This window comes from Podarcis tiliguerta, assembly GCF_965153285.1.
Source record: "Podarcis tiliguerta genome assembly, chromosome: 2".
NCBI classification, from domain to species: Eukaryota; Metazoa; Chordata; class Lepidosauria; order Squamata; family Lacertidae; genus Podarcis; species Podarcis tiliguerta.
In genome coordinates, this window is record NC_139535.1 from 41151905 (window position 1) to 41178474 (window position 26570).

A 26570-nucleotide genomic window follows, 5' to 3' on the forward strand; every position below is an offset into this window, starting at 1 on the left:
AGATAAGGTGATAAAATAAGATTGTTAGGATATTTCCGTTCCACCTTAAGAAGGGAGCAGGTTGTTGTGTCACAGCCTGCGTATTTCCTGTTCACAGGATGTTTCTCTTTTGTTATATAGCTGTTGTTTTCTTTCTCTCTGTGCCTGGAGACATCGAAGCAGGCAGTCATGTTTTTTCCTTTGTTCTGACCAACACTGAATAAAGTTGTAAATAATGCTCTTCTGAGTGCATCTTTCGCTGTGCGAACTCTGCTGAAAGAGCGTGCACCAGCCTTGGAATGTGGCATGTTATTTCTGAGGCTCGTGTCGCTAATTGACTGATACTGCGTTTCTATGGGAGATCGATGGATCGTCTGGAGACGGTAGAGGGCATGATGGCCTTTGTCTCCCTGGCAGTATCCCAACAAAGATAAGAGCCATTCTGCAAGGAGAAAAAAAGGGGCTGACAATTCTAATAATGCGGAACACGGGTGGTGCTGTGGTCTAAACCACTGAGCCTAGGGCTTGCTGATCGGACGTTCGGTGGTTTGAATCCCTGCAACGGGGTGAGCTCCCGTTGCTCAGTCCCAGCTCCTGCCAACCTAGCAGTTCAAAAGCATGTCAAAGTGCAAGTAGATAAATAGGTACCACTCTGGCAGGAAGGTAAACAGCATTTCTGTGCACTGCTCTGGTTTCGCCAGAAACGGCTTAGTCATGCTGGCCACATGACCCGGAAAAACTGTCTGTGGACAAACGTCAGATCCCTTGGCTAGTAAAGCGAGATGAGCACCGCAACCCCAGAGTCATTCGCGACTGGACTTAACTGTCAGGGGTCGTTTACCTTTACCTTAATTCTAATAATCTTCTTTTCTTCCAGCTAGATTATAAAAAGTCACATTTGAAGAGTAGACACTCAGCTAGAGCTCATATCTCAGCCCAATCTAGTATGAAGGAGAAACCCAGAAAGGTCAGGCAAATGCATTTTGGAGAGCAGAATGGAAAATGATTATCATCAGCTACAGCTGAAAAATGGCTATTCTGTTAACTGACATGACAAGGCTCCAGCTCAAATAACTTACGAGAGGGAGAGGGTCAGGTGGAACCTCTGGCGAAGTCCTCGGAACATGATGAAAGATTTTGGGGGGAAGGAACGTGTAGACACTTCACAGTAAGGCTTTTCGAAGCCCCCAGGTGGGCACTGACATTGAAAGCCACCATCGGCAGAATTGGTGCAGGTGCCTCCATTCCTACATACGCCAGGGACACAGCGTCCGGCCCGACTATCCACCTCACAATTATCACCTGTTGGGGGGGAAAGCAGAAGAAAAGAGATCAAGGGGCTTCTGGGAGTGGAAGAGGCAAAGGCTGAGAGTTCCTGGCATTGAACAGGGTGGAGTAATATATATAGATTGCTAAGAAAAGGCACCTAATATGTCTGCATACTGTCAATCATGTTTGCAGTGCTCCAGAAAAGCCAATCAGCTGCAACGGCTTCCAGCCTGATAAGCCTCTTCCTCCTGATTATACCCTATGTAAAACTTCATGCATCAAAGCGTTCTAGTTTAGGAAGCCATGCTTTGGAGATCTAAAACCCCATCCACTGCCATATACACCAAGGAAAACCATGAAAACTCAAAGCATGGCATCTTCTTCAGACTCCAGCTTTATCTCAAGGACCTCAACTCCATCACCCTGAAAGCTGCTGGTCGCTTCGCATGGCCGAGGAGAAACTTATGCTGAACTCTCAGTGAATATCTCCTGTGAACTAATTTGAAAAGGTCTATTAGATCAGCTCCTTTACACACAAGGCAAACATTTACTCGTATTAGAATTGGTGTCTTCCAGTCACCCAAAGAAAGAGATTGTGTGAAGTCCCTGATGGGCTGGCCATAACAGCAGATCCCTCAGTTGAGTCCTCCTTAGCAGGAACAAAATCCTTACACATAGTTCCATGTATGTTTGCAGGAATTTTTCCATGAGCGACTGGCAAAGTAAAACACTGAAAGGCAGAGTGACCATTTCTCATTTTAAGAAATGAGAATAATACCTGTACATTTTGTCTCATGTCTCAGGTTCTACATGTGCTAAAAGCTTGCTTAAAAATCAAAGGCTGGTAATTACGGTTCATACAGGATAGGGTAAACTGCCTCCCTCCTGTGGACACCCATGTATGGCTCTCCTCACAAAAGCACATTAAACTCAGCTGAGGAATTTCCCTCAGGTTTATAAACATATCAAAAGCCCTTGTTCTTGTCAAACCAGCTACATAGGCCTACTCTCCTGAGGCTTCAGCAGGCCTCATTTCCAGGCATATACGCTAAAACAGCTTGGGATGGGGACTAGCAATTCCCTCACCATTTCATGCATTAAAAAGATTTGTTTTCTAACACGAGTATCGCCAGAGCCATCACCTGGGGACTCATAATTAGCTGATAAGAGCATGAAACACCAAGGTCATCCATCCAGATAGAAATGTTCAGCGGGGAGCATTTTGTAAGAGCTAGTATGACAATGTGCATATATTAGCAGTTTCCACTCGCAGGCAGGGTACATGGGGCTGCCATCACCACTGTGCTTGTTGACTACTGAGGAGGCAGCAAGAAGCCTATTGCTCTAGTTTAAAGCAGGCCAGGCAGCTGCCCTAGGGGAAATGGACATCATCTATCTCTTTCAAAAGAAGCACCACAGTTGCTGGACGGGCACCATCAGGTGCTCCTGGCAGTGGTTAGCAACAGCAAATCTCTCTGCTCCTTACAGCTGCCAAGTTGAGGCAGTTTTCAACACAACTGGAATCTGTGTCCCTAAATGTGGCTTCTGGAAGATCTCTCCTGTTTGCATTGTTGTGCCCCCAAAGAACCACTTGGTGTCGCCATCTACCATTTGGTGCCTTGGGGAGCAGAGCCATCAGATTCCACACACCGTCCTTCCGACAAGCTGAACTGACAAGCTGAACTCTTCGCTGTCGTCACCAATACCAGGCATGTCAGGTTTGCTGCTATAGTTTTCCCTTGGCTGAGCAAGAATGCAGGCAAAGGGGAGTTCTCTTTGCCAGTGGTTTGTCAGTGCGCACACAGGTGAGGAGACAACAACTCTCGGGCCCAGCTGAGAGCTAATTCCTTCGAACCGTTTGTCGGCAAGGCTCATATCCTATGCATCGCAGCACACATGAGTTCAAATACTTCTCTGGTTCACTAGAGCACAGAGTCTAGCCCTCGCATGGGCATTAAACTCACTTGCACCTTCCAAGTCTGACAGAAGTATGCTACTGGGCTCATGCTTTCCTTGTGGACTTTTCATAGGTCATTTGAGAGCAGACTGCTGGACTAAATGGGCCTTTTAATCTGATCCAGCAAGTCTCTTTGCATGTTCGTAGGACTAATGCTGATTACAGAAGATGGTATGGGCTCAGTACGGGGGGGGGGGGGTCCCCCTGCTCTTCCACCAATATTCAGTTATGATGAGGGCCACACAGCCTTGAATCCAACAGCCTTGAATCCAATTGCTTCTTGCCAGATTGTGGCAGGAAAAGACAATTAGTTTGCAAATGTCAATATCCTCCCACCTCCACTTCTCTGAAGCTGAAACAAGAGAGGAGTTTAAGAGACAGAGGCAAAGAGAGGGCTGGCTAGGATCTAAGGAGCCCATCATGCCTCTAGTCTGCTGAAAGAGGCTCTCTGGAATGGCAGTATTACAAATCTAGGCAGATCTAGAGCTGTGGATGGAAAACTAACCACAAGGAGCATGGAAAGATGAACACCTCCTGCTGCACTACTGGACAGTTGCCACAGCTACCAGGCTAACATACAGCTCACCCAGTCCATTGGTTTTGTTACTAACAAACTGGTATCAAGCAGCACTGGAGGACAGCACATCTCCAGCAGCACTATTTAAGCAGATGGTTTTGTAAAAGTCTGTCTCTGAAGCCAGTAAGAGATCTGGAAGGCTAAGGGTCTTGCGGGGGGAGATGGGGCAGTTAGTTATGTACCGTATTTTTTGCTCTGTAAGACTAACTTTTTCCCTCCTAAAAAGTAAGGGGAAATGTGTGCGCGTCTTATGGAGCAATGCAGGCTGCGCAGCTATCCCAGCAGCCAGAACAGCAAGAGGGATTGCTGCTTTCACTGCGCAGCGATCCCTCTTGCTGTTCTGGCTTCTGAGATTCACAATATATTTTTTTCTTGTTTTCTTCCTCCAAAAACTAGCTGCGTCTTGTGGCCTGGTGCGTCTTATAGAGCGAAAAATACGGTACTTATTTAGAAAATTTCTTAATTGCTTTATGTCCAAAAGAATCTCAAAGCAATGTACCAAACAGAAATGGATACAATTTTATGAATACCAGATAAAAACCCATTAAAATAACATTATACTGTTCAAAAATTAATAGTGACCAGGCCAGGATCATCATTCTAGGAAGGCCTTGTGGAATAAAAAGGTCCTCAATGGGTGACGAATTCCCAAAAGGGTTGGAGCCCGTCTGATATTCACCAGAAGGCAGTTCCAAAACACTTATTCAAAAGACAAGGCTTGTAATTACAGATTATAGTCATCCCTGGTTGACAGATCAAACTTCGGTTGTTTTCACAATCCAAATTTACAGTCATCTCACAGTACAAATCTGTCTGGCTGACACTGGAATATGCCCTAATGCCAGTAAACAACAATGCAATAAGGAAGGTAATCTAGAAAACTCAGCAGGGCTGGAACAGATTAAATGAGAGAAAAAAATGCTTTCCCAAGTGGCCCTAGGACAGCTTTCTTTTTAATATCCAGGAGATTTGTTATTTGTCTCTGCACCACAACACTCAGAGATGATCCTACCCATCATAGGTAATAATTGTGATGATTTGGAGGAAGCTGAGTAATGAGTGCTAGAGTCATAGTCCTTAAAAGGACTATGATTCATCCAGAAGGAGATAACGTCTATAAAGGACGGACCAAATTACCTGTACACACAATCCAACACAAGCTAAGGTAAAGGGAAAGGGACCCCTGACCATTAGGTCCAGTCATGACCGACTCTGGGGTTGCAGCCCTCATCTCGCTTTATTGGCCGAGGGAGCCGGCGTACAGCTTCCTGGTCATGTGGCCAGTATGACTAAGCCGCTTCTGGCGAACCAGAGCAGCGCACGGAAACGCCGTTTACCTTCCCGCCGGAGCAGTACCTATTTATCTACTTGCACTTTGACGTGCTTTTGAACTGCCAGGTTGGCAGGAGCAGAGACAGAGGAACAGGAGCTAACCCTGTCATGGGGATTCGAACCGCCGACCTTCTGATCGGCAAGTCCTAGGCTCTGTGGTTTAACCCACAGCGCCACCCGCATCCCCTAACACAAGCCAGCAATGCCTATTTGGGCTCAGATGCTGATTCAGGGCTGAGAAAAGCGCTGTTTGCAAGACGCCTTCCTTCATCAGTCTGCTCCTTCATTTCATCCCCCTTCTGCTAAATATCAAGGATGATCTATGCAGCAATTGAAGAGGGAGATGCCACCTCTTTAAATCTTGCAAGAGGGAATGGTGGGGCTCCGTGTAGTCCGTCCCCAGGGGAACCTGAGGCATTTCCCATTGTCTCTGAAATGAAAGCGCCCTCTCTTTGATGAGATCTGTAATGATTCCCTCCAGTCTGATACCAGGGGGAGTGAAGACGGGAGCGGGAGCCACATTTAATCTGTTACAACTGGAAAGACAGAAGCTACCTGCTTTGCAAAATATTCATGGGCTTCAAACTTCCATAGCACCAGCTGCTGCTGCTGCTGTTCCTACACCTCTGGTTCTTTTTGGCTGTACCACACTAATGACCCTTTCTTGGGTCTTGAATCAAAGACATTCACCAGGTATGCTAGCTCCAGCAGGGCGGGCGCGTGTCCTGCTTTACAGTCCTCTATCTGAAGGGCTATCTGGTCTTCAGTTCAGAGAGAAAGACCCACAAGAAGGGAGAGCAGCAGGGGCCTTGTGGATGCTCATTAGCAGTTAGAAACTCCTGCACAGAAGAACAAGCAAACACGCAGGTCACCCGGTCGCAATCTTCCTCATTGTGGTGAGATGGATTGCATTTTAATTATAGCTGCTGTTTTGCTTCTATCTGAAGTCTCTCGCTTGTGAGCCCCAACCTGAACCTATGGGAGCCAAGGTTAGGCAATTGCGGGTTGCTCCAATGACTCCCAAATTGCAGATATCATTTCAGGAGGCCCATTCTGTGTGATGTAGGAATTGGCCCTTTAGTGTGGCTGCATTTGCCCTCTGGAACGACCTTCCTGCTACAGATTCAACCGGCACCTCCACTCTTGTACTTTAGCACCTTCCTACTTCAAGCAGCCTTTCAAGAGGAGATTTCTTTCTATCCCAGTTTGTATCTGCACTGAAGTTGTTTTTATCTATGAAATTGTTTTAATGGTTGACGTTTCTGTTGGAAACATTTTATAGGAAACAATTCATAAATGCAAATAAACACAGAGCATCTCTTTGGCTATACTTTTGAATGTGCACATTTTATGTCAATCTATTTCTGCCTTTTCCCTCTTACGATAGTGATGCCTTTCTGGGGATAGCAATGGTGCAATGCTGAGGGTGTGCCTCTGTGTCCTGTTTGTGGCCGTCCTGGAAGCATAATCTAGTTGGCAATGTGGGCAGCAGGAGAGCGGACCTGATGGACCTTTGACCTGACCCAGCTGGGCTCTCCTTGCCCCCTAATGGTCACTTCCGGTTGGCCTGCCAGTTCCAGATACTGAGCATCACCACATGGGAGTTTATAGGGTCACCAATTCACACCCCACAGATGCTGCTCATACCTTTGCCAGTTGCGAAGTAGCATGGGAGAAAGGGCAAGTGTGACTTCTCCTACCCTGTTCTCTCTCACCTATTGCAGCAGGCAATGATCAGGGGAAGCAGCGGGACTGGGCAACTCTTGTCTCCCCCGGCCACTGCACAGGTGAAAGCAGCATCTCTGGGTTGTGGCCTGCTGACCCAGGAGCTTACCCACAGTAATGCTAAAAATTAGAAGAGCAGAAGCAGTGGCCCAAAAGGAAGACCCCTCATGCGCGGCAAGATTGCGCACCAGGCTGACTGACTACAAAGGAAGATATTTCACAGCTGTATAGAGGAGGGGGATTTTGGCAAGCAAAGCTTTCCACGCATGGGCGAGAAAACCTGAAACCTATTCAGAAATACCAAAGGCCCTGCCTTCCTCTGCATCTGCTCACCTTATGTCTCCTGTTTTCATTGCTGTGTTGTTTTAATGGGGTTGCTTTATTGCCGATTCTAATGATAGATGTTTGAATGGGGTTGCTTTGTATTTCAGTGCAATTGATTTTTACGCTTGGTCAGAAGCCTATTGAGTGGCTTACAAATTAAATAATGAATGTAAGTATTCATAATAATAACATAAATAGCGAGAGTGATAAACACAGAGAATCTGATGGGGAGGTACTTCTTCATCCACCAGTCCGTCTGTTGGGTAGGCTCAGCTCAGCACAGAGCTACTTAGCAACAGCCTGTAAGGGGAGGGGCAGAATGAAACCATCCCCTCCCTCCTCTAATTCCTCCACTGGTTCTTTGCTCTGTTCTTTTGGTCCTGTCCACTCTCCTAAGGAAATGGGGGAGATGCCAGGAAGTGACAGGCAAGCAAGTGCACATTAACCCTCCTCCTAATGTGGGCTTGCACTTCAGACGCTCAGGGTTAATTACCATTGACTTTGCTTATCTCTTCCCCAGCCAGGCTTGGAGGCGCGCCTCTCCCTCTTGGCAGGCCGAGGTGTGCAAAGCCAGTTTACCCATTGCCTCATCCTTTTATCAACCGCCAGCCCCTGGCTCCTCTGTTCCTGATTGTCTGTCCGGTGAATACGTGATCTACCCTGTAGATCAAGGGAACAGGAGGCTTGCTAGGGATGATATGTTAATAGCTGTCTCAGCTGCAAGAAACCATCCATGTGTGAGTATCTAAGTGAAAGAACCGCAATGCCTATCTTCACATTCATCCTGCTCATGAAAAGACCATGTCACAATTACATGAACGAAGCCTCATTAAGCTCAGTAGGTCTTCCTTCCGTGTATAAAAGGCTCAGGATCAGGCTTGCATTTCTGTAAACCATTAGGTTGCTTAAATCCTGTTAAAGTCCATTCAGCTAAGTTTTACTCAGCATGGATCTACTAAAAAGAATAAATATGACTGTGTTAGGTCCGTTAACTTCAAAAGGTCTACTCTGGCTAAAACTTAGGTTTCTTGATATTGTTGTAATGCTGTTATAGCTTAATTACTCTTTTATATGTTTTAAACCTTCTGTGTTTTAATTTGTGTAAGTTGCCTGGAGTCCCAGTCTGAATACCAGTAGAACATCTAAGAAGCTTGATTAATGCAACAGAAAAACTGCTGTCACAACTCTGCAACCTTTGGAACACAGCAGCCAAGACCACATAACACTGGTTCTGAAAGACCTACATTGGCTCCCAGTACATTTCTGAGCACAATTCAAAGTGTTGGTGCTGACCTTTAAAGCCCTAAACAGCCTCAGCCCAGTATACCTGAAGGAGCATCTCCACCACCATTGTTCAGCCCGGACACTCAGGTCCAGCTCCGAGGGTCTTCTGGTGGTTCCTTCATTGTGAGAAGTGAGGTTACAGGGAACAAGGCAGAGGGTCTTCTTGGTAGTGGCGCCTGCCCTGTGGAACGCCCTCCCATCAGATGTCAAGGAAATAAACAACTACCTGACTTTTAGAAGATATCTGAAGGCAGCCCTGTTTTGGGAAGTTTTAAATGTTTTATGTTTTATTGTGTTTTTAATATTTTGTTGGAAGCCGCCCAGAGTGGCTGGAGAAACCCAGCCATTTGGGCAGGGTATGAATGAATAAATAAATAAATAAATAAATAAATAAATATTACAGCTCTGTGTCTATGCCTAAAGCAACCTTTTTCTTAGGACAGCATTAAGTAACACATTGGAATACTACGCAGGTTTCCCAGGAACAAGTACACAGATATTTGATGACATTTCTTCAACTATATTTTACTTCCAAACTCTAGGCATCTGCTGGAGAAATCAACACTTCAACCTCAGTTATTCCTGCAGCCCTGAGAACAACCTCTCATCCATGGGATAGCTCATAATCCCAGGGTCATAATACTAGCCTCACATTGGGCAAAAGATTCCTGCATTGCAGGAGGTTGGACTAGATGAACCTTGTAGTCCCTTCTGACTCTACAGTTCTATTATTCTCATCTCTGATGACAAGCAGACTTTGGAAACACAACCCTGATGCCTGTATTTCTAATTTGGTGAACTAAGCTCTTTTTGTAACACACAACAGTCTCCGCCCCTTCTGAAGCCATCCTAGAGCCTGCACTTTTCAGTCTTGAGCAGACTGGCATGAACGATTTCCCTGGAGGAAAGTGTGGTTGTAAAGATTTATAACTCACAGCCTGTCCATCTCTGCAATTCTCTCACTACCTTCTTTTGCAAGATAGCCTGCCTGTTGAGCCTTAAGCTGGAACCCTGCTAGTAAGTAACTAGGTCTGCTTGAAAATCTTCTCCATTGCTGCTGGCCATGTAGCCTGACTATGGAACATGGAAAGTACCTGCCGATCACCATCACATTTTCCTCTCCTCCCAGCTGGCTCCCTGCTACTCTTCACCTGCTGGCAGACGAGTGCTTACATTATAGTAAACCCAAAGCTCTAAAGCAAGAATGGGGAATCATTTCTAGCCTGCAGACCAGATATTTATCTCCCCACCCCAGCAGTGCCAGTTTTGACAGGCGGGCAGGGAACTGGATCCCACAACTCCAGCCCTTACAATAGGGATGTGGGACCTGTGGCCCTGCAGACCATCAGTCTTCCAGTTAGCCTTAAAACTCTTGAGTGAACAGCATTTTTTAAAAAAAAGATAAATAAAACATTAGCACAATATTGCTTAAAGGAAAGGTTTACAATGCTAACTTTCTGAAAGAATAAATGGGGAGGACCTGTTCATCATGGGTTCTTCCTCCTGATTAAACTCTTCCAATCAACAATTCTTATTTTAAAAATGAAATGTTAGTTAAATAACACTTACGTAAAATAACGTTAGAGATTTATAGCAAAATAATGCTAATAAGGGGGGGGGGGACACTTTTCAGTCACTGTCATTTTAGCAACATTATTCCACCCTCACCAGTTAAATGCTTCCAGCCACAAACCAACATTAACTACTTTTGTTTATGGGCATTTCATGGGTAGCAATGGGGAATCATGCTTAAATTAATAAGTGCTAGGCGTGCGCTCACCCCCCCCCCTTTAAAAAAAGGATTCTTTGGATTCTGCCTTGCCCCCTTCCAAATGGCTGCTCAGGTGGGCTGGATCTTCCCTCCCCCACCCACAGCCGCTGTGTCGTGCCCATGAACAGGCAGAAAAAGTGCAATATCCCCAGTAGTGTAGAAAGTCAATTGCAATTCCACTTATAGCTTACAGTGGAAAAGCAGTGATTTATTAGCGCTCAGAGCCTCCCGTTTGGAAGCAGCTTTGGTATAAGCTTTGGTTGGTTAGTCAGGCTTGCAGACCAATAATCCAATATCTTGCGAGAAGGTGATTGAGGGAAAGTTTTTCTTCTAGTCACAGTTGTTGTAACTTAAAGCCCCCGTAACAGAGGTTGTGCACAAACCATGCACTTAGAGCACCAAGAATCCTTGAAACTGTTGGTAGTTAAAGGTGCTGGGAATGGTAGCTCTTTGAGGGGTAAACTACAGTTCCCAAGATTCTTGAGAGCAAGTGGTGTGTTTTAAATGTGCATTTTTTAAAATGGCTATTAAAAAAGTACCGTATTTTTTGCTCTGTAAGACTCAGTTTTTCCCTCCTAAAAAGTAAGTGGAAATGTGAATGCAGGCTGCGCAGCTATCCCAGAAGCCAGAACAGCAAGAGGGATTGCTGCTTTCACCTCTTGCTCTTCTGGCTTCTGGGATTCAGAATATATTTTTTCTTGTTTTCCTCCTCCAAAAACTAGGTGCGTCTTGTAGTCTGGTGCGTCTTATAGAGCGAAAAATACGGTAATAGGCAAGGTGATGATGATGATGATGATGATTTATCTATACCCTGCCATCTGGCTGGATTTCCCCAGCCACTCTGGGCAGCTCCCAACAGAATATTAAAAACATGATAAAACATCAAACATTAAAAACTTCCCAAAACAGGGCTACCGCCCTTCAGATGTCTTCTAAAAGTCACATAGTTGTTTGTTTCCTTGACATCTGATGGGAGGGCGTTCCACAGGGTGGGCGCCACTACTGAGAAGGCCCTCTGCCTGGTTCCCTATAACCTTACAGTGAGGGAACGATCAGAAGGCCCTTGTCACTGGACCTCAGTGTCCAAGCAGAATGATGGGGATGGAGACACTCCTTCAGGTATACTGGGCTGAGGCCATTTAGGACTTTGAATTGTGCTCGGAAATATACTGGGAGCCAATGTAGGTCTTTCAGGACCCATGATATATGGTCTCAGCGGCCACAAGCATGTTCTATTGTAAGATTATTCCAGGAGGCAGATCAGAGTCCAATCTCCCTCCAGCGTACATGTTTACGGGTAGTGCCTATATTGAGCCTTAATTATTATTATTTTTAAAATCAGTGTGACGAGAAACATGAACCCACACAAGTAAAGCACGTCTAGTATCCTCAGTGCAGAATGTGGATCCCTTTGGCACAAGGACTCCGCCTAAGTAGGCATATGGAAGCCCCTGAGAGCAGAATTTCATTTGGGAAAACACTGCCCCCGCCCCACAGCAAGCCTCCTCTTTCGCTGAGGTTCGACCATGGCCTTACCTGTGAAGTGCTGGTGGCAGATGCAGGTATAGCCGCCCTCCTTGCGGGTGCAAACCCCTCCGTTGCGGCAGGGGTTGGAGTAGCAGAGGTTGATCTCCATCTCGCAGTAGTCTCCGGTGAAGCCCTGGGGGCAGCGGCAGCGCAGGCCCGTGATGGGGTGGATGGGCCGGAAGAGGGTGGAGACGGAGGCGATGAAGGGAGCCGAGCTGTCAAACTTGAGCACCGAGATGCACTTCATGTAGTTCTGGCAGGGCTCGCGGAGGCAGACGTTGTCGTCGAAGGGGAGCACCTCCAGCATGGAGACCGCAGTCAGAGTCATGCGCTTCATGTACAGCTGTTCCTGGAGCTCCTCCGAGCTGAAGAAATGGCCGCTGCGGGGCGCCATGGCGGAGAAGCTGACATTCAGCACCTGCCCGCCGACGTCCGTGTCGTTCTGGATGTTGAAGATGAAGACGTCCTCCTTTGGGGTGGCCAGGACAGTGGCCACGCCCTCCAGGAAGTTGGCCAGGAGGGGAGAGAGGAAGCGCTCCTGCCACATGTTCTCCAGGCGCACCGTGATGCTGTTGGCCAGCATGTCCTCGGTGATGACAATGACGCGCAGGACGCACTGGGCTGTCACACTGTGGATCCCGTCTGCAGGGCAGAGAAGGGAGAGGTTAGGAACAGGGGTTCGGAGCGAAGGGCTTCAAACACAAACACCTGATACAAGAGAAATTGGCTCACAAATTGAGACTGGCAAGAGGAGCAAAGCACAACAACAACAACAGCAACAGAAGCAACAACAATTTATTTCATTATTATTTATACCCTGTCCATCTGGCTGGGTTTCCCCAGCCACTCTGGGTGGCTCCCAACAGAATATTAAAAACACGATAAAACATCAAACATTAAAAACTTCCCAAAACAGGGCTGCTGCCCTTCAGATGTCTTCTAAAAGTCAGATAGTTGTTTATTTCTTTGACATCTGATGGGAGGGCGTTCCACAGGGTGGATGCCACTACAGAGAAGTCCCTCTGCATGGTTCCCTGTAACTTCACTTCTCACAGTGAGGGAACTACCAGAAGGCCTCAGTGCTGGACCTCAGTGTCCAGGCTGAACAATGCGGGTGCATATCTTTGCGGGAGAATGGCAGAGCTTTCTTCCTTTTACCAATCCTCCAGGAAACCACAGACCAGTTCCAAAGCTTGTGGGTCACTTAACAGGAATGTGTTTGTTTTTCAGAAGTACACTGCTAAAAGTTGTGGTGTTATGTATGGGAATATGAGTTTTGCATACTTTATTTCTTTGGGAGGGAGTCTCTGAATGGGGAGGGAGTTCTGGAAGTGGATTATCGCAAGCTCCCACAAAACAAGAGCATAGAACACTCTGTCCCCCATAAAGGCAGCTAAGGGGAACAATGCACATGTGGAGGGTCACTTCTGATATGGTGAACCAATCACCTGATGAAACCAACCAAGAATACTACAGCAACTTAAGCACTAACTGTTTTAGTCTAAGCTTTCGTTGAATAGAGCCCACTTCATCCGATGCATCTCACAGACGCGCACAGGTGGGAAAAGGCAGGTGATTCTTGTGAATTCCTTCCACCTCCTGCAGCTTCTATACAATGATTAAAGTTGCAGGAGCCTGCCCTCTTTGGCATTGGACCAGCCTAGCCAGCAGGAGACTCTCCTATCAGCAGGGTTCTACTCTCAGGTAGTTATGGCCCAGGTTTCTACAATAAAATATATAGCTATGGTGGAACAGACACAAGTCACACCCATACCATGCATTTAAAGCACACCTGATGCACATTTAAAGTGCATGGCTCCCCCTCCCCAAAGAATCCTGGAAACTGTAGTTTTGCCGTCACAGAGCTACAGTTCCCAGCTGCCTTAACAAACAAGAGTTCCCAGGATCCGGGGGGGGGGGGGGACTGCATAGTTTAAACACACTTTAAATCAGGCATAGGCAAACTCCAGATGTTTTGGGACTACAACTCCCATCATCCCTGACCACTGGTCCTGTTAGCTAGGGATGATGGGAGTTGTAGTCTCAAAACATCTGGAGGGCTGAGTTTGCCTATGCCTGCTTTAAATATATAGTGTGGATGTGGGACTGGTGCTTCTAATGCACGCAAGTTTTTCACACATCAAAATGCCACCCCCATGTTTCCCCACCCCCATTTAATCCGGGGAAAATCCAATAAGAAGTCTGCTGCCAATTACTGATTTGCCACAACTCAATGGCTCCCTTGCAGTATTAAACTCGCACCTGAAAGCACCAGGGGAATTTAAAAAGGGGGTGGCTCTGGGCTGTTCACAGCCATATGGACAGGGATGCATCGGAATGGAAGGTGAGGCCGTGTGCTGGGGAAAGTGGAAGGCAACGAGCTGTGGCTCAGTGGTATAACACCAATGGACTAATCCTCTGTTTTGACATAATACAGCTCCCTCTGTCCCTGTTAGCCATCTATTGGTATTAATTGCAGCTTCCAGATTCCAGAAGCTCAGACCAGAGGAGAGAACTGGGTCCCTGCGGCATGCTTTTCCGCGGCCTGCACAAACTTCTGCAAAAAACATTGCTAGAATCTCGTGAGCGATTTGCCTTGAAATACATCTTTCGTCTGTAAGCTCTTCAGGGCAGGGTTGTTGCTTATGGATACTCAGCAAGAGACGGAGGAAATTTACAGGACTGTAGCAATGTTTTACAATCACCATAAGGAGCCTTGCCATTCACCACCAAATGGAGTACTCCATCTTCAGACTTAACTCGCATGCTATTTGTCACTTTGTCTTAAAGCGCGTACACACACACACACACACACACACACACACCAAGTGCTCTCTGCCTAGTGGCTTTGCTTGCCTTGCGATTGCCAGCTACCCTTCTCTTCCCGGAGCAGGGTGGGGGCTGTATGAGGGTTAGGAAAGGGGTAGAAATTAAATACAGTTCACGGCTAAAGGCAAACCTCCCTCCTTGTCCCAAACACACCCAGACCAGCGAGAACAATTAACTGGAGCCCTGAAGGGTTGTACAGTGGTACCTCGGGTTACAGACACTTCAGGTTACAGACTCCACTAACCCAGAAGTAGTACCTCAGGATAAGAACTTTGCTTCAGGATGAGAACAGAAATCGTGCTCCATTGGCCCCATTGGCTAAAGTGGCAGGAGGCAGGAGGCCCCATTGGCTAAAGTGGTACCTCAGGTTAAGAACAGTTTCAGGTTAAGAACGGACCTCCAGAGCAAATTAAGTTCTTAACCCGAGGTACCACTGTACTATTATGGGTCCCCAATGAGGTCTGGGTAGCCACTGTTATATTCTTCAATGGGGTTGTTTACAACAACCTTTACAGCATATGTGCTATTAACTCTCAATCTGTGAGATAGTTGAAATACATGCAACCAAAAAATCAATTTGAGTTGTGCAACTCAAATTGCGTCTACTAAACCCATTTTATTTAAGCAATGTGGACTAAAGTTGTTTCTGGGGTCCTTCCAGGATTAGGGGCTCTGAAACTTAAGCTTCATTAGTTTCATAGTAGATCAGCCCCTGACCTAGCTGTCTAGGCAACCTAGGACCGTGGACCTGTGCCCCGTCTCAGACCGTGGACCTGTGCCTACTCTCAACTCCCCTCTTCCACCACCACCTGCAGCTGCTCGTGGATAGCACAGAACCGCAGAAATCACTGGCTCCTCCCCCTGGATCATCCTCCTCCCCACCTGCCTCCTTGGCCCATGCATCCCCCCACTTCTCTGGCTCCTACCCATCGCTGACACTCATTCGTACTTTCTAGAACAGTACGCAAGCTGAAACACAGTCATCCTTCAAAATTTGCACTTCTCCGAATTTTGCAATGCAGTTCTCCAGTTGAGTGTACAAAAATGCATATACTAGGGTAAAGTGTGCATTAAAACACATATATTAGTGAAAGTGGCATTAAAATGCATTATTGGGGGGAATGTTTTTGCAAAAATGAGTATTTTTGGCAAAATTGTGGACGAATGCTTTTATTAGGAGAAGTTTGCTAGTGGATTTTGAACGAGGAATTTAGAATAAAATCACATACGGGTGTTGAAATGTGTAGAACTGAACTTAAGATTGTGGGGGATAAGAAATGGAGAGAAATGGTTAAAATGGTAGCATTCTGTGGTAGATCTAGGAAGAGCCCCTGCCTGAAACCCTGGGAAACTGCAGTCAGTCAGAGCATATCCCAATATAAACCAATGCCTCAGCTTGGTCTAAGACAGATTCTCATGTTTCTACACTTGGACCTCTGTTATGGACAATTGTTTCTCTTTGCTGGTGCCCTCTTTCCTAGCTTGAACCTCCCCCTTTCTCTGACAGTCCCCGACAATAGCTGTAGTGAGAGGGAGAGAGAGAGAAAGCAGGGAGAGATGGCATGACTGTGATGGAATGGTCCCCTCCTGGAAAAGGGTTTCTGAGGAATAAGAAGTCAAGCCATTACTCCCTGCCCATATGTCTTTGCTCTCTTTGTGCTTTTATTTATACACATTTCATATTTTCTCCCGCAGCTGAAAAATGGTGAGGTGCAGCTGTGGCTATTTATAACCAGAGTGTGCGCTCCTCTCAGCTATAACAAAGCACCACGGGACATCCAGCCAGAGCGGCCACTGCATTAGCAGAACTCTGTGCCCTCGGCAATGCGCTGTGGTTGCACAACAGTTATAATGGTGCCCGCAAGTGTCAACAGGTAGCGAGCTGCCTTAACACTGCACAGAGGACTTTTTGAGTTAGCACCAGGCGGGGGACAGAAGATTCTAGGAACATATAGGAAGCTGCCTTATCCAGAGTCAGGTAAAGGTAAAAGGTAAAGGACCCCTGGACAGTTAAGTCCAGTCAAAGGCAACTATGGTGTGTGGCACTCATCTCACTTTCAGGCCGAGGGAGTCGGCGTTTGTCCACAGACAGCTTTCCGGGTCATGTGACCAGCATGACTAAACCGCCTCTGGTGCAACGGAACACTGTGACGGAAACCAGAGCGCACAGAAACGCTGTTTACCTTCCCGCTACAGCGGTACCTATTTATCTACTCACCCTGGTATGCTTTCAAACTGCTAGGTTGGCAGGAGCTGGGACAGAGCAACAGGAACTAACTCCGTCGCGGGGATTCGAACTGCCAACCTTCCGATCAGCAAGCCCGGGGCTCAGTGGTTTAGACCACAGTGCCACCCACATCCAGAGTCAGACCATTGTTCCAGCTGGCCCAATATTGTCTGCACTAACAGGCAGAAGCTCTCCGGGGTTTTAGGCAGGAACTCTATCCCAGCTCTACCTGGAGACACAGGGGATGCAACTCAGATGCTCTATGGCCCTCTCTCGCAAATTCCACATGGTGGAGTAGTGGATTACAGGCGTGCTCCCTGTTCAGGATGCCAGCCGCTCCCCTCCATCCCCTGCTCCTGGTTATCCATTTCCCCCTCCACAATCAGTCAACGTTCTATTATTCTATTATGAATTTATAAGCTGCCCTTTATCTGAAAATCACAGGGCAGTTAAAAACATAACAATGCAAAACAAGAACACAAAATACGTAATACACAATAAAACAAAAACAAACCAATAATGCCCCCTCCCACATTCTATGGCCACTGAGCATGCTCAGTCCTGCTTAGGCTGATTAGGCTTCTGCAAACATTGGGATTCTCCCAAGCCTTCCAATACTTCCCCTTTGTGCCTAGATGCTGCTGCTTTAGCTACATAAGCCATGACACTCATGTGCCACACCCTGTAAACACCAGGAATTATACCTCCCCAATCCCAGATTGCCCTGTTCTAAAGGTTTTTGTGATGAATACTGCATGCTGAGGTGTGCAGCAGGACATTTGAATCCTGTCACTCCAATAGCAACTCCCCATGCCTATGGGGCCTTCTTTGTGGAAGCCCCAAAGCTGTGAAACTCACTCCCTATAGAGTTTTTTGGACTTGCACCATAAGTCTTTGGTCACCCTCCCTGTAAATTGTGTTATTAGTTGTATTTGTTTTATGCTTTGATTGCTGTCATTTTATGGTTTGTTGAATATTCATTATTTCATTATTGGATTTTGTTTTATGTCACCTGCTCTGGGATCTGAAGGGGGAGAGTAGGTAAGAAATACCAGAAATAAGCTGCTCCAACTCTTAGCAATGTGATTCCACACAGCCCCACACAGAAAACTGCTTACAAACATTTCCCCATAGATTACTCCATAGATTACCGGTACTTGCTGGGAACCAGATCTGCAGCACAGATCAGAGGCTCACGTGGGTGTGGGTGGGTGTGGAGAGAGAGAGAGAGAGAGAGAGAGAGAGAGAGACTAAGATTGGTAGGGTAGGGTGAGAAGACTGTGTCCAAATTTTTATTAGTATTTCCCCCTATCATTCTCTGACCAGCTCACTCAAGGTAACTAGCAAAGCAAAACACACATCATGCTGGCAAGAACTGATGAGAATTGTAGTCCAAGTCACCTGAAGGACACTAGCTTGAGGAAGGCTGCTAGAAGCTATGAATCAAAAAGAAATCCAGCACACTCCTAAAAAAACATGATAAACTGTTTAAAAAATATGTATATTTTAAAAGCCTTTTTGCAACTAATTTCTAGCAGCAACCATAGTGACAACATTGACACAGGTCAGTTACCCTGCAGTAGGTGGAAGATAGACAAATCTTTTCCTTTAGCATGCATATCTAGAATGTGAGCCCTTCCCCAAGCACCCAAAAAGTTATCTGCACCCAGTTATTGTAGTTCAGTCAGGCTTCATTCAACTGGAAGATGCTCAAGAGCTTGACAAAACTAATGATTCTTAAGATGCCATTAACATATCTAATAAAGTTCTTGCCAAAGTGTTTTTATGATTCCACACTCTCCCAGCATATGAAGAACAGATGCTTTAGATGAGTCACAGCAACAACAGCCACAACTTGTCACTCCATTAGCAAACAGGCACAGTGGAGTCCAATAAGCTCCGTGGCAGTATCATCAACACAATTAGTTCAAAGCGAGGATCAGAACAGAGGATTGCATGTTCTGCAATATTACAGAGGAACTATTTTTAAAAAATGTATTAGAAACAGCAACACAGTGTAGTCAGGACTTTCAAAGGGTCCCCCCTGACTGGCATTGTTGTTGCTGCTGTTTGCAGGGTTGAATCCTGCATTGTGCCACTAAAACAATATTTGTGCATCAGTGGTGGATTTATCCTGGACTGTCCACACATCATTTCCCTTCATGAGTTGCTCCTGCACTGTCATTGCATCATTGTCTCTTGCCCTGCAGTGGGACAAAAGTGGGATAGCATCCAACTATTTGTAATATAAAAAGTTACAGGGATTCAGTGTGCGCTCATTGGTCAACAGAGCATTTGTCTGCCCCAGAACCTTTGCAGGCACAAACAGTTCTGGAAAGTGGGATTCCATGGAACTGCCCTGATACTGTCACGAGCAACAAATCACCACAACTACACAATAAAAAAAGACCCCTGGAGGGTCTTTGTGTTCATTTCTTCTCCCACCTTCAAAGCTTATAGGCCACTATAGTAGAGATGGAATAAAATCTTGCAACTGACATACATGCACATTCTCTTCTCCCTGTTTTCTATTATATCCTTTGCCTCTCTTGTCTCCTCTATATTGAATTTTAGACTGTAAGCTCTTCAGGGCAGGGGTCCTTTCCTTTCCGGACTTTGCTAAGCATTTGGATGGTGTTAAATAAACAAGCAATGCCTTAGGAGGCATTACGATAGATTGAGTAGGTGGGCTCATTCATTGCATTGCTCATAACAAGACATTCTGTGAATAGAACTTGTGAGTTGGCCACGGATATAGGTGGGGGTGGGCATGGAATCATCCAGTTAGAGCACTGGCCCAAATTTGGGGGAGATCCAGAGTTCAAATCCCACCTACCCACCACACACTTAACCATGAAGCCCCCTGGGTGACTTTGGGCCAGTCACCACTGCTCTGCCGCAACCGCCCCGTGATCCTTGGATAAAGAGCATTATAGGCATTTAATAAATAAACAACCTTCCAGGGTTGTTGTGAGGACAGGGAGGGGGAGAGCTGTGTACCCCACCTTGAGCATCTTGGAGGAATTGTGGGATATAAATGTCCTCATAAATAAATGACATAGAAATCATCATTTGCGGTGTGAAAAACAAAAGGAGAAATGCCCCCCTTCCTTACCCTATATTAATGGTGCCACTGCAGAGATGCAATTCTGACACATCTGTACAGACTACTCCAGTGGATTGTAATACTGGAGGCAGTGCCTTGTCAATTGCATAATTGTACCAAGCTTGGTAGTTTTGAGCACTTAAAATATATGATGACCGTATGTAACAGAAGAGACCTTGGAAGAGGTGCTAAGAGAGGGCTGGCAGGCTGAGCATCTTCAGCAAGCCATACAGGTACATCTCTGTGTCAGCATCCTGTTCCCAGGTTGAAGCCTGGCAATGAAAAGTGGCTCAAGCTTAAGCCCTGGGCTCTGTCACCTAAGCCAGCTTCCTCAATAGACTTGTGACAGGAAAAGCCCGGGGGTCATGAGCTGTTAACACGGCGCATAGGGAGGCATTGTATTGCAGGGACAGCACAGCGGGAGCATCTTTTCCGCTCCCCTCTCTATGCATGAGCTGCCAGCCCTGCAGAATGGCAGATAATTGCATCTGGTGTCTCCCGCAGCGCTGACATAACCTAGACTTCAAGGCAGAGCACACAACAAATGGGCCCTGTCTGCCGGGGAGACCCACAAGGGGGTTCATGCTCCACTTGTCACGCTGGACGGCAGGCTGCAAGGGAGGCTCGTCTGGGGAGCATCGAGGCCGGCTCCCCGCCACCACCCACAATGCTTTGGATTGCAAAGGGCAGCAACATCCAATGCAAAACCCCACCTGCATTTCAGAGAGATGCACAGGTAGGTTTGTGGGTTAATCCCCTTTAGCGTGCATATAGGGCTCCAGGCACTTTGCAACCTCCCTATACAGTGGTACCTTGGGTTACATATGCTTCAGGTTACATACGCTTCAGGTTACAGACTCCGCTAACCCAGAAATAGTACCTCAGGTTAAGAACTTTGCTTCAGGATGAGAACAGAAATTGTGTTCTGGCGGTGCGGCAGCAGCAGGAGGCCCCATTAGCTAAAGTGGTGCTTCAGATTAAGAACAGTTTCAGGTTAAGAACAGACCTATGGAACGAATTAAGTACTTAACCTGAGGTACCACTGTATAGGCCAATATTCGAGAGGGAATGTATTTGTTCAGAGACATCCCAAAAGTTATCACGTAGGGTATGTTATACGCATTACACAGATGACAGGCTGGGAGGTTTGCCTAGGGCCACCTAGTGAGTTCATGGCTGACTGGGATTTGAACGGAGGATTTTCTGTCTGACAGCTCAGGTTAGCCAGCACACTCCACTAACTTGCCCCCTGCAGAAGCTGCAAATGCATTTCCCACATTCTATCAATGCACCGTTTTTTAAAAGCAGCCAGAGGCATTAGAGCTGGAAGGGAATGGGGATCTGAACACAGGCCGGACTGCCTTTCCTAAGAGAGGTCCTCTGCACCATGACGTCTTTAATGCATTAGCTCACATCATCCATGGGATTGCTAAACACCCTTGAAGAGGTGTCTGTAGAATAGTAAACCAATACAGAAAGCTCAGGCAATTGGCCAATGCTGCATGCTCCCTGGGAGGTTAGGGCTGCATCAAAAGGCAGAGAGATCCCCGCATCTCAGGCCAGGAAATGCTTCACCCACTGAATGCTCACTTTACTGTGTGACTGTTAAAGAAGTAAAAGAAGGTGCTAACCTCCTGAGGGATTCAGTAAAATGACCTCCTAAATACAGGACAGAAATAGGGGGAGCTGCCTTATTTTAGGTAAGGTTATTAGATCCATGTAGCTCAGTATTGCTTGCTCTGTTGCCTGTTCATTCCAACAGGACATGCCAGGGGTTGAAGCTGAGGTCTTCTCCATGCAAAACATGTGCCATGCGCTCAAGTTGTGCTCCATCCCTTAAATGGGCCTTGCCCATTGTGGGGCTCTCCAGCTGTTCTGGACTACGATTCTGGTCAGACTCATGACCAAAGATAAGGGGGTGATGGGGATTGTGGTCCAAAACATCTGGGGAAACCAGACTGGGTGAGGCTGCCTTAAAGCAATCAGGCCCTGAACTTGAAATCGAAAGCCGCTCTTGCATTCTGCCTGATATCCCACCTGCAGCTGCAGTAACGGCTGATGTTTCCAAAGAAGTCGGCTTTTCCTGCACCTCAATTGCTACCTTCAAGACCTAATCCAGGGGTCTGCAACCTTTAAGACAAAAAGAGCCACTTGGACCCGTTTCCGAAGGAAAAAAAACTGGGAGCCGCAAAACCATTGCGACATTTAAAACAAATATATCTCCGGAGCCACTATCTGACGGCGGGAGGGAAGGTAACGTCGGGACGGTGCGTGACTAACACACGCACCGCCCCCATGCGACGTCACAGCCAGTACAGAGCCCGCCACAGTGGGGAGTGTCGGGGCGCACAATGCGCCTCCTCCCCTTGCTAGTATCCGCCCCGGAGCCGCGGCAAAGGTGTAAAAGAGCCACATGCGGCTCCGGAGCCGCGGGTTGCAGACCCCTGACCTAATCCATTCCTACATCAGAGGTGGGAATAAGCTAGGCAGGATTCCGCTGCTGGAGTACAAATCCATTTCTGATGGACAACCAAGTCGTAGAATATTTGCACAGAATGCTGGATTTGGCAGCTTTTTATTAACATTTTCTTATTATTATTTATTAAATTTGTATATTGCCCTTCATCCAAAGATCAGAACATAAAAATACAAAATAAGAACACAAAATAATACATAATAAAAACAAAAACATACCCCCAAAAACCTGTCTCCCACAAATACATTTAAACAGCCATAAAATGTTAATCAGTCAAAGGCCTGATTAATTAAAGGCCTGATAGAGAAACATTTTCACCTGGTGCCTAAATATATGCAACAAAGGCATCAGGTTAGCCTCCCTGGGGAGAGCATCCCGTAAACGGGGAGCCACCACAGAAAAGGCCTGTTCTCGTGTTGCCACCCTCCGGACCTCTCAAGGAGGCACATGAAAAAAGGCCTCAGATGATGATTAGAGGGTCCGGGGCAGTTCATATGGGGAAAGGCAGTCCTTGATCTGATCCAAGGCAGCACACATACGATCAGTTTGTCATGTCTATTGACTCCAGAGTAAAGTGAGGTTAGGATCACAGCCTTCATCATGTCCATTGATTTCAATGGGCCTACTCTGAGCATGCCTAAGCACTAGATATGGCCCTACCTTTCCTCCTCAGGTGTTCATGGTTCAGGAACATCTCTGTAAGGGAACTTGGTGCAAGTCCCCCTGTAAATAACAACAACAACAACAACAACAACACACACACACCTCTGGGTGGCTCCCAACGGAATATTAAAAATGCAATAAAACATCAAACATTAAAAACTTCCCTAAGCAGGGCTGCCTTCAGATGTCTTCTAAAAGTCAGATAGTTGTTTTTTTCCTTGACATCTGATGGGAGGGAGAGCCAGTTTGGTGTAGTGGTTAAGAGCGGTAGACTCGTAATCTGGGGAACCGGGTTCGCGTCTCCACTCCTCCACATGCAGCTGCTGGGTGACCTTGGGCCAGTCACACTTCTCTGAAGTCTCTCAGCCCCACTCACCTCACAGAGTGTTTGTTGTGGGGGAGGAAGGGAAAGGAGAATGTTAGCCGCTTTGAGACTCCTTCGGGTAGTGATAAAGCGGGATATCAAATCCAAACTCTTCTTCTTCTTCTTCCACAGGGTGGGTACCACTACCAAGATGGCCCTCTGGTTCTCTGTAACCTCACTTCTTGCAGTGAGGGTACCACCAAAAGGCCCTTGGAGCTGGACCTCAGTGTCCAGGCTGAACAATGGGGGTGGAGACGCTCCTTCAGGTATACTATCATGTTTGCAGGATTTGGTGGAAGCAGAAACAGCCAGCCATGGATATGGCCAGGGTAATAAGCAAGGGTGCTTCCATCACAGCCCCCCAAAGCACCCCAGTCCCCCACACTTTGAAGCTGCTCTAATTGGGAACCAATATTCCAGGAAGGAAGCAGTGTTGTAAAAAAGAGAGAGAGAAACGCCCTCCTTCTGCTGACCCAATGAGCAGACAGTTGATGGCACCCCCTCCATGTACGGCTCGGGTCTGATTGTCTTCTTCTCCCTTGGCAGCCACAGAGCCCAGACACAAGCGCTTTGATTCCTCCCGTTCCTGTTTGAAGCTAACGGCTCAGGAAGATTTAACGATGGAAATAGCTCTTCCTTCCCCTTCTTCTTCTTCTTTTGTCCTTTAAAGAGTGAGAGTTCCTTTGGCAGCCCTGGAAAATTCCAGAGGAAGCCTCAGGTGCTGGCACCAACAACCCCTGGAGCTCTGGAGATAAGACAGAGCTGGTGGAAGGGGGGTGGGAATGTGTGGAGGGAGGAATAAGAGAGCAAATAGAGGCACCGGTGCAATAACACAGGAACTAATCTTCTCGATGGCGGAGTCAGAGATGTAGGGGGTGTGGAGCACAGGGGGCTTTCATTTCTCCTTTGAATCATCCCTTTTTAAGCCTCATGTGGAACCAAAGCAGGAAATTCTGCTGTGCATCCTCATGCCTCGAGAAAGACATTTCCCCACCCCCACCTGCTCCTCTGCCTCAGGGAAAGAAATACAGTTAAGTAATTCTAAATCTGGACTTCATGGTCTTGGGGTTGCTAATGCTTTGGGGCCTGTAGGCGCACTTACAGACTGGAGGGTCTGCCTTCGACATTCTATTCTCGTGATTGTGCTGTTCTAAAATTTTAGGGTGCACACACATAGTAGACACACACTCCAAAGTAAATCCAGGCCTTCACCCTTCAAAACTGAGGAAATATTCCTTTATTTTAGTGCATAGAACAACCCACATCTTGTCTCTTCTAATGACTCAAAATATTTCCTCCTCAGCCATGAAGCCTAACCAGCCTCACAGGGTTGTTGTGAGGATAAAACATGTATAAATGTACAGTGGTACCTCAGGTTACAGACACTTCAGGTTACAGACGCTTCAGGTTACAGACTCCGCTAACCCAGAAATAGTATCTCGGATTAAGAACTTTGCTTCAGGATGAGAACAGAAATCGTGTGGCGGCAGCGGGAGGCCCCATTAGCTAAAGTGGTACCTCAGGTTAAGAACGGTTTCAGGTTAAGAACAGTCCTCCAGAACTAATTAAGTTCTTAACCCGAGGTACCACTGTAATAATAAACAAACTACCAATTCATTTAAAAGAATAGACATATGGCCTGTGATACCAGATTATATCATATCTATATGCTACTCCTCCTGTAGGCACCTCAGATTGACATACAGGGGGATTCCCATGCAGATTCCCAACAGGGATTTACCAGATTGAGATGTATTCAAACGCTTACAACGTAACAGCAGCACCACACACCCAAGTACTGTCCAATTGCTCTGTGGGCAGCTCATCCGTCCCACTGTGGGAGAGATGCACAACTTCCCTGTTTGAATATTACACCAGAAGGAGGACAAAAACAAACACAAGTAATTCTATTTTTCAATGTGGCATCCAAAGATCCACTTCCTGGTTCTCGCCTTCCAAAGAACAAAGAGAAACACTTTCCCTGGGCCTCACGTTGCACCTTACCCGCTGCCCCTCCATGCTCACCCCTGACCCCACACATGGCCTTTATACCATCTCGCTTGTTCCCAGAGGCCCAGCCGCCTCTTCTTCCTGCCCCTTTCTGGAGCCGCCTGTTCCTGCCCTTTGCGGAACAGACAGCTACAGTGCCCACTCCCACTGCTCACATCTGGGCCAGGCAGCACCTTATCGATAGCAAACATTGATTTGCCCCAGCAGGTCACAGTGTGTCAGGGATCACTGCTGCTGCTGCTGCACAAGGATAGTTTTGGGTTATGGCAGTGGGTTTAAATGAAGGATGGAAACAACTGAACGATGCTCGGTGGACCTGGGTAAACTTTCCATATCGAAGTTCCTGCTTTCAAACCCTGGCACTGACAACTTAGGGACACTAGGAGCATGGGCTGGAGAAATCACCTGCCCAAGACTCTGGGAGGGGCTGACAGGCAGAGAGTAAGCAGGACAGCACTAGATGGACCATTAGGCTGTCAGGGGGGCTGCTGATGCCTCTGATGCGGCAAAACAGAGAAGAAAAAAGCCTTCCCCACACAGAGCATTATGCAAAGCAAGCTGCAGAGCAGAAACTGCCTTCCTGAGAGGAGGCAAGGCAGAACAGCCATCTTAAGCAGTGAGGTTGGGAGGCAATCAACCTTTTAGTGTGCCATCACCTACTCTCTGGAACCCATGAATATTAGACACCATCTGGTCCTTTAATTAATCATTTCCTGATGACCCTTTAATTAGTTGTTTCCTTCTTGTAGGCCAAGCAACCTTACTATTTATATATTCTCATAACTGTGCAATTGTGATGATGATGATGATGGGAAGAAGCAGAAGAAGAAGAAGAATGGGACTGCTTAGGCTTTGAGTAGGAAGCAACTAATTAAATGGCCAGTTGTGCCTGGAAGTTGGCCATAATGATTTATTAAAGATTCAGTAGCAAAGAGAAGTCACAGTTGCATTTTGCCACTCTATATGGGCCCTGTGGTTGTCTTTAAAGTGCCATATCACACAACCCAGCCATAGAAGAAGAAGAAGAAGAGTTTGGATTTGATATCCCGCCTTTCACTCCCTTTAAGGAGTCTCAAAGCGGCTAACATTCTCCTTTCCCTTCCTCCCCCACAACAAACACTCTGTGAGGTGAGTGGGGCTGAGAGATTGT

The 26570-nt window shown here is 46.8% G+C and overlaps 1 protein-coding gene across 1 annotated transcript in view; it reads right to left on the bottom strand.

The window, feature by feature from the left end:
• Window positions 1–26570, bottom strand: part of CELSR3 (cadherin EGF LAG seven-pass G-type receptor 3) — an 87128-nt gene that overhangs the window by 43915 nt on the left and 16643 nt on the right. The window contains exons 2-3 of the mRNA XM_083419166.1: window positions 11755–12387; window positions 1059–1281 (exon numbers count right to left, since the gene is read on the bottom strand). Coding sequence (XP_083275292.1) covers window positions 1059–1281; window positions 11755–12387 — 856 coding nt within the window. The remainder of the gene's footprint in view (window positions 1–1058; window positions 1282–11754; window positions 12388–26570) is intronic.